Source organism: Chinchilla lanigera, unplaced genomic scaffold (genome assembly GCF_000276665.1).
Source record: "Chinchilla lanigera isolate Chin_1 unplaced genomic scaffold, ChiLan1.0 scaffold00053, whole genome shotgun sequence".
Taxonomy (NCBI): domain Eukaryota; kingdom Metazoa; phylum Chordata; class Mammalia; order Rodentia; family Chinchillidae; genus Chinchilla; species Chinchilla lanigera.
The window spans coordinates 1,995,921-2,008,950 of record NW_004955454.1 but is presented as its reverse complement, the minus strand read 5'-3'; the positions used below and the strand labels follow the sequence as shown (position 1 = coordinate 2,008,950).

General features: G+C 55.3%; 1 protein-coding gene across 3 annotated transcripts; it reads right to left on the bottom strand.

Annotated features, from left to right (window-relative positions):
- Positions 1–4,102: 4,102 nt before the first annotated feature.
- On the bottom strand, positions 4,103–12,695 carry Gli4 (GLI family zinc finger 4). 3 transcript variants are annotated; one of them, XM_013520034.1, is made up of 5 exons: positions 12,629–12,695; positions 11,809–12,094; positions 10,604–10,764; positions 7,990–8,085; positions 4,103–7,386 (listed from the first exon to the last, which is right to left on the bottom strand). In XM_013520034.1, exons 2-5 carry the CDS (start codon positions 11,955–11,957, stop codon positions 6,482–6,484), a joined length of 1,311 nt encoding a protein of 436 aa, XP_013375488.1. In that variant the 5' UTR covers positions 11,958–12,094; positions 12,629–12,695; the 3' UTR covers positions 4,103–6,481. The 3 variants fall into 3 exon arrangements, with proteins under 3 accessions (XP_013375488.1, XP_013375487.1, XP_013375489.1); XM_013520033.1 differs by lacking the exon at positions 12,629–12,695 and having other exon boundaries at positions 11,809–12,525; XM_013520035.1 differs by lacking the exons at positions 11,809–12,094; positions 12,629–12,695 and adding an exon at positions 11,362–11,790.
- Positions 12,696–13,030: the final 335 nt, after the last annotated feature.

Below are 13,030 nucleotides of genomic sequence, written 5' to 3'. Positions count from 1 at the left end.
GAAGGAAAGGACTTGCAAAGGGACAGTGCAACAGCCCAGCCCTTCATATACAGAATGGGATAAAGTCCAAGGCTGTAAATTAAAACCACACCTATCAAGAAAGAACCCACTATGAACACTCAGTTATAGAGGACTAATCTTAAGGCACAGCACTGAGCAAGTCAGACACAAATGAATATCATGATTCATTTATGTGACGTCCAAAGCAGATAGCTCCATGGAGATGCTGCAGGAGGGCTGCTGACAGCACCGTGGCAGACGGGGAGACTCCAGCCTGGGCTCTGTCATACTGTAGGCAAATGACTGTCTGCCTGAAACTTGAGACATGGCTGGGGTTCCCCCGAGGTAAATTACACGCCCATGAGTTTCCATGTCATCGCATTTACCCCGCCCCCACTGCAGGCGAACTGTCTGGCTGCCAAGGACTCTGCTTTCCATCTCAGCACGTGCGGGGCTTGGCAAGTGTGTTGAATTACTGAGCAAATGGACAGTGGATGTTCACGACCGAATTTATCTACGGCTGGAACTCTGCTGAAGGTGACCACCAGCAGCCAGGCTCTGTGGAGTGTCCTGCTGACCTCGAGGCCTCTGCTGAAGCAGCTGCACTGCACTGTATGAGGCACACTGGCAGCCAACTAGCCACAGAGTGTAGCTGGCTGAACTCCACCTGCCATGAGCAGGTCACATGGGGACGGCTCTCCCAATGGGGCAACTGAAGTGTGTAGTGCCGCTGAAGGGGTGGCACTCCATAGGCACTGAAGTGGAGGCTGGAGATCCTGCAGACCCCTCTGCTTGTCTGATCCCCTCCTGGAATCTTCTCTCAAAAAGCATGTCCACTTATGATCACAGCCAACTGAGGGTTTGTGGAGAACAGTGAGAAAACACATGGGCCTTAGTACCTGAACCCTCGGTTCTGGTCACAGCTGTGGGTTGGACTTCACCAAGCCTCAGTCCATCATCCGAGCCACTCATGTGGTGGGAGACAGCTCCAGCACAGCTCCTGGCAAATCTGAGATCTGAGGACAGGTTGTTTTAGGGACAAGTTAAACACTGAGTCTTTTTTTTTTCTTTTTTCAAGGCTGGGGTTGAACTCAGGGGTGCTCTACCACTGAACTACATCTCCAGCTTTCTTTTCCTTTGGGACAGGGTCTTGCTAAGTTTTCTAGGCTGGCCCGGGGTCCTCCTGCCTCAGCCTTTTGAGTAGCTGGATCTCACTATGTAGTTCAGGCTAGGCTTCAACTGACTATGTAGTCCAAGTTGGCCTCAAACTCACAGTGATCCTCTCGCCTTAGCCTCTCAAGTGCTGGGATTATAGGCATGTGCCAGCACACCCCACTGTCCATTTGTTTTTAAGCGAGAATTGGCTGAAAATATGGGCAAACCCTCCCTTATAGTTGTTGATGGGGAAAAAAATGCTCTTATTGAAAAAGAAATCTGTTATAAACATGTGCTCTTTAAGGACTTCACTTCAATTTTCTTCTCTGAAATCTGGGGCACAGGAGCACAGAGGGTATGGGTGTGGGTGGAGTTGGCAGAGCCTGAGAAGGCTGCACTGAACAATGGAGATGTGGGGATCAGAACCTGTAGCCCACGGGACAAAGGACAAGGCTCCAGAAGGAAGGACTGGGTTCTTATATCCTGGCTCCTGAAAAAGAGCCTGATCATGTCCTTGTCCCTATCACAGTTGAGGCAGGAGGCAAGGTCGCAGTAGGGGTCAGAGCTCCTGCTGCTGGGATGAAGACTTTCTGAAACTCAAGACAGGTTGTGAGGTACAGAAACCCATCTCATCAGGTGCGGGTTGTGCTTAGAGGTTAGTAGTGGCAAATGTAAGGCATATGTTCAGCAGCAGGCTGTTTGTATCACTGAAAGCTCTAAAAGGTTTGCCGTCATCCCGAGAACCTAGATCTTTGCCCCAGGGGCACCCAGGATGGCCCAGGAGACAAGCAGTTAGCTGACGGACCATGGATCCTGCCAGGCAAAGTCCGGAAAGGTGTGACACTTCTGGCCTCAACAGCAGGAGCATTCCTGCCATCCTCCTGCGAATCTGTGGGTACAAATGCTGTGTTCAGATAACGCCCAGACTTAAATCGGTGTGTTGCGATACACCCGAAAAAGCCTTCGGGCAGAAGGCGCCTCAGCCTTTCCAGTGACTTTCCTTCTTCAATTACGGGGGATCATGGCTTGAGGAAGTCACGGCGCGAACGCTGAGGTCTCTCTGAGGTCCCAAAGCCCCAGCCCACCGTCGCGCCGGGGTGAGTCGGACTCCAGCGGACTGCTCTGCGGGCCGGGGAGAAATCGGGGGCCCAAAAGCAAGACCACAGCCACAGAGGCCGGGTCCCGGTAGACAGCAGTAGCACACCCTCATCCGTGCCTAGGATGTCTGGCTACCCGCGTCTCTGCTGACCAGAACCGGAAGCGTTCCGCCCCCGCGCCACAGGGCCCACTCCACGGGCACTTCCGGGCGCTGTAAGAACCCCGAAGGACCTGCTCAGGGTACCCACTGGCTTGTAGGGACGACCCGAGGGACCCACTCGGGGACCAGCGCAGAGACTCCCTCGGGGGCCGGCTCGGGGAGGCTCTGCTCCCGGGCGATCCCGTGGCAGCAGTCCGGCGCAGCTATCCTTAAGCCCAACCCGCCCGGAGCTGTCCGTGGTGCTGGATAGACACTGGGGGTGAGGTGGCCTGTGGACGAGCAAGGGGCCCGTGGAGGCCACAATGGCCTTTGCAAGACAGAGGGACCTGGTTCCACTTCGTCCATCAAGACCTCTGTGTGGGACGCGGTCCAGGAGATATGGCGGCACTGGCCTGGACCGGGGCGAGATGTTATTGTCTGGTGGGAGGCCAGTCCACCCATCCTCCATCCAGCTTGGAGGGACCCAGTGCTTAGAAGGGAGCTGCAGGGGTGGAGGACGGACATGGGCCTCCCATAAACTGTACACGGATCAGACAGGAACCGCTGAGGTGTCTGCCACCATGTGTTTCCAAAGTGAGGGAGCCCTGGTCACAGGTGGGACAACTGGACACAACACTACCTAGTAGGTGAGTAAGTCGTGAGAGATACAGTCAACACTCTCGACAGCCCATTTCATGTCCCAGTAGGAAAGCACTGCTAGCTGCTTTAGGACTGAAATCTCAATCTATTTAAGAGCTTTCAAAACATTGGAAGACCCTCCCACATCATCTTACTATTTAAGAAATGGATTCAGAGCAATGATTAATAACTCATCCATCTCATAGTTAAGTGTACAGCTGGGCTTTAAGTTCTCAAATAGATTCTCTTAGCCATTGAGCCATACCATGTATATTTATGTAAAAGCAAAAACCTGGACACAATGGAAATTTTTAAATTGAAGATGGATCTTGCCCTTTGTTTATCCACAGGTCCAAGTTATAACCCCTGTGAATGCCCCAAAGCAACCCTACTGGTTTTTACTGCATGTTTTCAACAAACTGTAATAGACAAAACCATTGGAATGGTGTTGCTAGCTGCCAGGTAGATATTTTTAGGGGACAATCATCTATGCTTTGAGCAGGTGCTACTCCTTTAAATGACTGTCAAACCTCCTTTAAAGGTTGTTTTTTCAGGGCTGGGGATATAGCTCAGTGGCACAAGCACCTGCCTGGCAAGCACAAGGTCCTGAGTTTGAGTCCCAGTACCAAAAGAAAGTTTGTTTTTTCAGCTAAGACCCACGCCCCCCACAAAAAAACCTTAAAAGAACTCAGCTAAAAATCCCTAAGTGTTTAGTTTTCCTAAACCTTGCTTATTATAATACTAAATTCTCTGTGACTTTTTTTTTTTTTTTTTGTCTTTTTGAGACAGGGTCTCGCTAGTAGTTCAGGCTGGCCTTGAGCTTACTTTGTAGCCCAGGCTGGTCTCGAACTTGCAATGATCCTCCTGGCTCAGCCTCCCAAGTGCTGGGATTACAGGCGTGTGCCACCACGCCCAGCCTCTCTGCAATTATTGAACATGTGAGCAGAATGAACGTGCAATTTTCCCCCCCATATAAACGCGTTTCTCCAATAGCAGTCCCTTATTTCTTTTGCTTAGGGAGACACTGCTTTGAGAATTATGTCTAATGAGCACTTCATTTGTTGTAGTAAGTCTGGTTCTTCATTCTTTTATCTCTTGGTCATGTTTATTGGTTTTATGCTCACCGAAGTGTGAACTCATTACATTTGGTGATAGCCAGACGACAGATCCAAGGATGGGCCTGACTTTGTTATTATCTTAAAGCAAAGCAGGTACACTCCAGACAAGATAACTTCTATTCTAACCCACAAATATGCCTCTTTCTGACCCAAACTGTGGGGTTCCACTGGTCTTGCTGCTGCCCAAGACCACACTTGTGTAAGTTGCCAAGAAATTTTATGCTGCGTGATCCAGGATTCATCTACCTTTCCTTTGTCACTGTCTCCTCAAACCCTAGGATTGGGTTGTTCTGGAACACCCTGACCAAGATTCCCTTCGGTCCCTGGAGGCTGCCTCTGAAGACCTCTTTCTTGCAGGCCCTAGAGTTCAGGGTTCAGTGCCTTGTATGGTCCTTCCCCTTTGTTGTGGCCACCTGGCCACAAGTGGCCTTCTGGTAAGAAGGTGCAAGATATCCTCTTCCACCTCCCTGGGTTGTGGATGGAGTCATTCCAATGGCCCTTTTTATGGAACTCTATACTGGCCACCTTTCTGACTATCACATGCTGACAAACAGGGCCTGTGCCATCCCCTTTTCCAGAGGTGGAAACAGGTTTCATGAAGAAAAAATACCAGACTAGGCAAATGCTGAGCCCAATTTTTGGCTTCTGGAGATCACTCATCTCTAACAAGGCCATGGTCACTGTGGAAGAGAGGCTGAAGACCAAGGACCCAACGTGCAGGGTCAGAGTGTAGCTATCTAGCTAGTAATACTCTAGGTGGCAATGCAGAGCCAGCCTGGGGCTGGCACACTGGGCAGGATGCTTCCTGCAATGTAAAGTGATGCAGGAGGAAGGGCATATCCTGCAAGGAGGAGCGTAGTACAATTGCAGTGCCCTGCTCCTGGGGACTCGGGCTGGTATGAAGTGTCCTGTTTGGCTAGATGCTGACAAGCTCAGGTGGGCAAAAAAGGAAAAGAAAATCCACGAGTCCATGTATGGATCCTGCCAGGCTGTTCTGGGTTCCTGGGAAGGACCCAGTGGACTGGGTAGAATGCTGAAGACTCATACTGAGGCTGGCCCCTGGGAAGGAGCCAAGCACACCGGGGAAGACAAAAAAATACCATCTTGGTGGGTCCTGCCAACAAGGAGAGACTTTCCTGAGGGTTTTAACCCAGTGCAGGGGAGCTGCCTTGCCTGCTGGCAGCCTCTTCTCTGGAACGCCTCTCGTGGTGTGTGCTAGCAGCTGGGGTTTTGGAGTAACACCAGTGAAACTGGTCTCTTTTAGCAGGGTGTTCTAGGGCTACTTCCAGGACAGTCTGGAGTGTGCAGAGAACCTCTGGCTCCTCTCTCAGCTCACCTGCCAGGTCCAGTCACTGTCAACTGAGTCCTGCCTGGGCACCCTCTGGGGGTCCTCACAGAGTCCATCCCAAGTGTGTTACTAAGGGAAAGAGCAGGTGGGCAGCAGCTGCTTCTTTGGAAAACAGCTTGCTTGGGGCTGATGACCATGCTGCAAATTAATCCTGTTTCAGCAGGATTAGTAACCACATAGCCCTCCATAGTATAGGGGAAGTCAGATTTGGAGACCTGGAGAGCAGCTGGGCAGCCCTCCAGCTGACCTGGAGGAGGAGCTGGAACAGGGAGTGTGTTATGACTCCCCCCATACTTAATACTCACTTTCCTCACCCAGGTGAGCTCCTCCCTGCACAGGGGCTGGTTCTCTGCACACTCCAGGGAGAGCTAGAGCTACCTGTAGGACTCCTAGGGCAGATCTATCACACGTTAGAGCTGTGACCTCTATGCAGCCCTGGCTCCTGGCCCCTGGCCCCAGGCTCCCAGCTTCCCAGAACAGGGGCACTCAAGAGGCTGGGCATGGAGAATACTAGATGGGAGATTCTCCCACGGAAGCCTGCTGGCCTTGCTGCCTGCTAAACCAGGGGTGAGAGAGCAAACAGGTCTGAGGGCTGTGGGGGAGAGTGTGCTGTACTTAGGACATAAGAGGCAGCTGTGGGAGGGAGCCCAATTCCCAGAGACCCTCATAGCCAGGGTAGACAGGAGGTCTGGCCAGGCTGCAGATTCAGCCCAGAAGAATGTGGGCACTCTAGGCAAGCCAGTCCTGTCCTCACCCACTGCTCCAGGTGGCCCCCTTGATATCTCCATACCGCAGCATCTCCGATCTGGGCAGGCCTGACTACACTGGGCTGCCAGCACTGATCCTGGCCTTAGGCTCCTGTAGCTGCCTTCCACCCCCAGGGGACTGAAACATCATCCTGCAGTGGCCTGCAGGGATGGGAAGCAGCAGCCTTGCTTAGCAGGAGCCAGCTCCTTTTCCATCCAGACTTTACTGGAGCCACAGCTACTCGCGGTAGTGCACACGCTGGTGCTGGATGAGCTGTGAACTCTGGCCAAAGGCTTTGCCGCAGGCTCCGCAGGTGAAGGGCTTCTCGCCCGTGTGGGTCCGCAGGTGGCGGAAGAAGTGCGAGCGGCCGCGGAAGGCCTTGCCGCAGTCGGCGCACTCATAGGGCTTCTCGCCTGTGTGGATGCGCTGGTGCTCAATGAGCACAGAACTCCAGATGAAGGCTTTGCCGCACTGGCTGCAGGCATACGGCTTTTCGCCCGTGTGCAGCCGCTGGTGGCGCACCAGGTTGGAGCTCTGGCTGAAAGCCTGGCCGCACTCACCACATTTGTAGGGCTTCTCCCCGTTGTGGATTCGCAGGTGCTGTGTGAAGTGTGAGCTGTGGCTGAAGGCACGGCCGCACTGGCCACATTCGTAGGGTTTCTCGCCCGTGTGGATTCGGTGGTGCTGGATGAACCCAGACCAGCCGCGAAAACGCTTGCCGCACTCATGGCAGGCGTAGGGCTTCTCCCCTGTGTGGATGCGCTGGTGCTTCAGTAGCAGAGAGTTGTACTTGAAGCTCTTGCCGCAGGCCTCACAGCGATGTGGCTTGGCGCCCCGTAGGGAGAGCTGTCGGGTACCACGGCCCAAGCTGTCCCCCAGCTCTGCAGCCCGACCAGGGGCACCCTTGGTCCCTGGGGCTCCCTGTGGCAGGAGCACCACATGGCAGGTGCCCCTCTGCTGAGGGCAGGGCAGGACCGCTGTGGGCTCCAATCTAGGGTCTTGCCCAAAGCTGCTCCCACAATTGGGCCTGTGGGGGTGGCTCCTCAGGAGGCCCCTAAGTACTTCGTCATCTGAGTCTACCCTGTCTTCTGGAACACGCAGGTGGTGAGAGGATGGAGCCTGCTCGGGCTCCAACTCAGAGTCTGAAAGGAGAAATGGCAGAAGCAGATGGCACCCAGCTCCCAGTTCTACTGTGGCACTCTAGGGACTGGGACTGTGTGACAGCAGAGCAGCGGCCAAGGCTGACTGGGGATTGGGAAGGAGAGAGGTGCTAGGCAATAGCTTGGCTGAATGGCCCCACAAGGTGGGGAGCAGCCCACCATCACCTGGCAGCCCAAGCCTGCATGCTGGGTCTCACTGGGGACTGGAGACAGTGGTTAAGGAGATCTGCAGTGTCACCTTCTCAGGTGGGAGAAGGAAGCTCCAGGGTTAACAGTGAGGGCCTGCAAGATTCTGGAATTTCAAAGGCTCTCAAAACTGGTCCTGCAGGCTGAGGGGGCTGGGGAGGGAGTCCAGGGGCCTGCGCCTGCTCCAGAGCTCCACAGACCTGGCCTTATGGCAGTGGTACAGTAGTAGCACTCTCTTGCCCACCTGGACCCTCTGGGTGGCAGGTGTGCTCTGCAAACAGGAACCAGAAGGGGTCTAGGTAGTGCTGGGGGTATCCAGCAATCTGCAGACCCTCACCAGCCCCTGTGGGTGTCCAGAGCCTGCTCCTAAGCAGCTCTGGGTGGGCCCAGTTCACTTACCGGGCCATGTGTCTCTGCCGATCTCCACTTCCTCTACATCCTGGAGGTCCAGGTCTGATGGCTGGGGGCACACCTCAGGGCTGGAATAAGGGGACCCTGGGGACAGGCGACTGTGGCTCATGCCCTGTGCTTCAGAGTACCCTTCCCACTCCCCTCCTCTCTAGAACCCAGTTCTCTCATGGGATTCTGGACGAAGCCCTCAACACACAGCATACCTCCTCAGTTTCCCTGCCCCTCCCCTTGCCCCAGAACTTCAGCTCTACTTGGTCCTGCTGTTCTGGCCTCCTTGGCCAGGAGCACCTTTTATTTTCCTCCCCAGTTCATATCAAGAGCTGCCCCCAGGAAGCCCTCCTGAGGACCTGGCTTGAGAGCCCACACTCCCTCAGGTCTTACCCAAAAAGACTGGGCAGTCTTAGGCAGGTCCTCTGCTCACTGTGTTGGCTGTTATCTTGGTGGCTTCTGTCCTGGCCTCCTTTCCACCTCATTGTCCCTCACACTGCCTGTGGTCCTGCACCTACCCCCACTCTGGGCAATGGGCCTGCTGTCCTCCACTGCTCCTATGTCAAGGTACAGCACAGTCCCAGAGGAGCTGTTGCAGGCCCTCAGCACTCTATGGCTAACTATGGCTCCTGATCTTTGTACTGGAGGGGGTCCTGCAAGAAAAGGGGCCATATCCTGTTTGCCCGTGTACCTACCACCAGTGTGGCCTCCCTACGCTGGAGGGAGAGGTCCAGGCTTTGCTGTAGGACACCAGTCTCATGCCCACAGGGACTGCTGAGCACCCTTGGCTCATTTAGTTCGCTGTGCCCTTATTCCTATCCCAGCTGACAGATGGCTCCTCCACCAAAGATACCAGATGCCCAGCTGAAGAGGTTTCTGAAGTGACAGAGTGTGTGTGTGTGTGTGTGTGTGTGTGTGTGTGCGCGCGCGCGCGCGCGCGCGCATGGGTGGTGGGCTCTGCAGATGCTCGGACACACACAGGAGCCCTGGGTAGGCCTCCCCAGAACCTCCTTCTGGCCATCTAAGACTTTGGCCTGGGAGCAGGGAGGCTGAGGCTCCAAGAAGTCCTTTGTTGGCCCACAACTGGTGGGGGACTCTGGGCAGGTTCCAGAAAAGCTGGGGTGTTCTCTGCTAAGGAACCAGCTTGCAGAAGTGAACTTGGGGCTCCGAGAGGAGGCCCTGCCCTTGATTTTTTTGTTGTTTGTTCGTTTTTTTCCAGTACCAGGAATCGAACTCACAACCTTGTGCTTGCCAGGCAGGCGCTGTGCCACTGAGCTAAATCCCCAGCCTCAGGCCCTACCCTTGTTGACCAGGAATCAGCAAAGGCTGCCTACCTATCTGGGTGAGGGTCTCCTCTAGGCCTTGGCAACAGTCTTCCTAACCAGCAACGCCCCCAAAACCCCTACCCTGACTCTACCCTTGCCACTTTATGTTTCTGTTGCCAGCAGGACAGGGAGACCTATCTTACCAGGCCAATGTGAGGGTGTCATAAGAAGGTATTTTGCAGGAGCGGAACTCCGACTGAATAAGGGTCGGGGAGCAAGCCCGAGGGGCATAGCTTGGGTGCCTGAGGTCCAGAAGCCATCAGGGAGGAAAGACAGATAGATGGTGGTAAGGGCAGCCCTACACAGGGCTCTGCAGACAGTGAAACTCAGGTGGTTTTCACTGGGCTCCTTCCACCCCACCCTCCAGTCTGGCCCACTGGGATCTCACTGGGCTACTTCAAGAAGCTCCTTCCCAGCACTCTCCCAGGGATGGGTGGGGGTGGTGTCTTGGAGCCAGGCAGTAGACAGGCTTGGGGCTTCCCTTCTGGCTTTGGTCTGACTTGTGCTGAACCCAGCGATTCCTCTGTCTTGATCTGTGATGTCCTTCCAAAAGGCCGTGACTGGGCTTGAAGCCAAGGAGGTCAATACACAGAGCCTGGCATAGAGTGTAGTCACTCTCCATAGTTCCAGCAGCCACCACCTCAGACACAGGAATACCGGGGTCTGTCAAGCAAGACCCTGCCACAGGGCAGGCCCAGCTCCTGGGCAAAGTGCTCTCTAGAACAACAGTGTAGGCTGCTAGGACATGTTCTATTGCGACCCTATCACCAGCTCATGAGAGCATCCAGGCCTCCTATGTGACAAAGAGGCAAAGCCTCAGGACTCCCTGACTTCTGAGAGCCAGGGGCCCAGGGACACTACAGGGCTGGTATTCCCCCCAAGCCTAGATTCCACCAAGTGACCAATAAGGTCACATCACCAGGGTGGAGCACGGCCTCTTGTGCCATCCTGGCAGGTCCCTTGGGGTCCACACCCAAACCAACCTGGCAAGAATGCTCAACACTCCTCTTGGCCAGGAGGGCTCACTCCTGGTTATACAGGGCCACTCTTCCATCCACCCCCAGGAAGGAACACGCCAGGTGGCTGTCCCCTAGGAAGACTTGACACCCTTCTCCCACCAACCACGGACACCTGGGGCCAACATCCTTAGGCCTCTGGCCAGAGGCTCCAGCATCTAATGAATTGCACAAGTGTCTGGTGGTGCCTCTTAGGTGGGTTGGGCTGTGGATCAGGTGGGGAACCACTGGGTGCAGACAGGACAGAGGGGGCACAGTGGGCCAGGCAAATACCGTGTGGATGCCTATGGAGATGAAGCTGTGCTTCGTGGTGCTGGGCTCCAGGTGTTCCAGGTGATGAGAGACTGGTGGGGAATGGGACAGGTAGGGACTCCTCAATGTCCCCTAGGGCCGCCATCATCCCAACACCTGCGGAAGGCGTACGCACCTGGAACCTGGGGAAAATGAAAACCAAGGCAGATGAGGGGTGGAGATGCCAGGGTGGGGGGACAACACTCCAGTTTCCCAGTAACCCCAGGGACCAGAAGGCTCTTCCTAGGGTGGCAGGGGTAAGCACAAGTGAATACACGGGGAAGAGTGGGGCTTAGGTAGGCATGGGAGATGATTCCAACACCTGGCACGCTTCCTGACCCCGATCTAGTTTGTCAGCAAAGGATCCCGAATGTCCTTCCAACCCACGGCCTCATCCACAGGAAAAAGCATGCCAGTTCTTTCAGAAAAATCTCCTGTACCCAGTTGGGGAGTCCTGTGTCTGGGGGAGGGTGAAGAGCTGAACTATGCCCGCTGGAGCATGAAGTTCTAGATTTAATCTTAACGAGGGTCTTCTTGCAAGTAGAGAGAGACATTTACAGAAGGGAGAGCCCGAGGCTTCAGGCTCTAAGCCCCAATGCCAGCCTATTTACTGCACCCACAGGCTCGTTTGGGGGTCAAAAACACTATTCCTTAATTTGTTTTGTACAAATATCTTGAGTCCAGTGTGAGAAGAGGATTTCTTTCACACTGTAGTAGAGGGAGAAAAGACAGCAGCTAACGGGCACTCGGCGAGGTGGAAACAGCACAGCTCCGAAGAGAGGGGAGTGGCGGTTCAGGGTGGCACCGCGGAGCCAGGTCCAGCGACCACAGGCTGCGGGCGTGGCACCGGATGTAAGCGCTTAACCCGCGCCCCTGCAGGTGGCGACCCCTGGCCCGGCCACCGTAGACACGCCCAGGGTCCACGCGCGCCCGCCCGGCCAGCACTGCTCGGCCCTCCTCTCCGCTCGACGCCACCAAGGCCCTATCTCGGGGTCTGCTCGCCAGCGTGCCTCGGCCTGTCTCGGTCCCACGGGAGGGGGACTGCGGTGGCCCCGAGCGAGGCGCCCCGCAGACACACTGCGGGTGCCGGGCCAGCCAAGGCCACGGCGAGGGGGATGCGCGCGGCCGGCCAGCCGGGCCGCATCGCGGGGCACCGCACTAGCCGGGAAGAACCGGAACCCACTCACCTGCCGAGCGGGAGGCGGCCGCCCGCACGCCGGGCGGAAGTGCCCCGTCCGCTGGCCAGCCCAGCCTCGCGCGCTTCCGGGACGCTCTGGGCGCCGGAGTACCGCGCCTCGGTGGCCTTCGCGACCACCTGCACTTTATGGGCTAGCATGCACCTCGCAATTCGGGTCGCGGCACCTCCTTGTGGGAGCGGAATGGGCTCGGGCAGGCTCTCTTCCTTCGGAGACCTCTGGGGTCTGGAGCGCTCCCGAACCCACCAGGGTCCGTTGGTTTCCGCTGCATAGAAAACTTGAGACAAAATAGGATCTTCCCATGGATCCGGTTGAGTGCGGGAGAGCGAGCTGTAGATTGCATTCCCTATCCTCTCTGCTAAGTGACACGGAGCCTGGGGCCTTGGTCAGCCCTTTCCCTGGGGGCTGCCCTTTAATGCCCCGAGAAGCCTGCGCGGGCTCCAGCTGGACACTGGGTTAGCTTTGCAGTTGGCAAATAGAAGTGAACACAGCAGAAGTGTCTGGGCTGGCCAGGAGCCCAGGAGGGGCCTCCAGCCAGGACGCTGCTGGTTTGCTGTATCTATCAAGGGAGAGCCGTGCAGGTGGAAGCCGGGTCCAGCCTCTGCTCTGCTTAGGGCTGGGGCTGCCCCTGGACCCAGTGGATCATAAACCTGAGGGCTGACTCCAGGAGTAAAGGAAATCTCTAGATACTAAGTAGTTACCAGGCCTTAGCACAAAGTTTTCCTTGGCAGGGCAGTGGATTTCCTGAATCTACTGGGAGGTCCTACGGGTCCGACGGGGAGGGGCGGGGCCGGCTCCTGAACACACATACCTGGCCTTGGCTTTCCAGGATGGGGGTTGTACCCAGAAGACCTTGTTCCCAAACTCGAGCGTTACTGCTGAGTGGGGCACCTGGAGGGCTGGGCCAAGCTACTAGCAGGCTTTGGGGGTGAGGGAGGATGGTGGGAAGAAGCCAAATCAGGGAAAGTTTTGAACATGAGTCATCACAATATGTATTTTGTATTTAATGGAACTGGGAAACATTTTATGCAGACTCAGGATTTTTCTTGGATATTCACAGTGACTACAAAGTTTTTCTACACTAGAGGCTTAAAAATCGATGGCCCTGAATCCCATTGAGCTCACAACCCTGTTTTATTTGGATTACATTTTTTGTTTTGAGACAGGATCTCACTGCCTAGTCCAGGCTGGTTTGAATTTGTGGCTATCCTTC

What these genes read in the sequence shown, in the direction of transcription:
- Gli4 (XM_013520034.1), bottom strand. Translation starts at nt 11,957, where the DNA reads ATGCTAGCCCATAAAGTGCAGGTGGTCGCGAAGGCCACCGAGGCGCGG. An exon ending in TCTCCATAGGCATCCACACG is followed by an intron (nt 8,086 to 10,603) that starts GTATTTGCCTGG and finishes GCCTGTCCCCAG; the next exon opens with GGTCCCCTTATTCCAGCCCT. An exon ending in CGGCAGAGACACATGGCCCG is followed by an intron (nt 7,387 to 7,989) that starts GTAAGTGAACTG and finishes TTCTCCTTTCAG; the next exon opens with ACTCTGAGTTGGAGCCCGAG.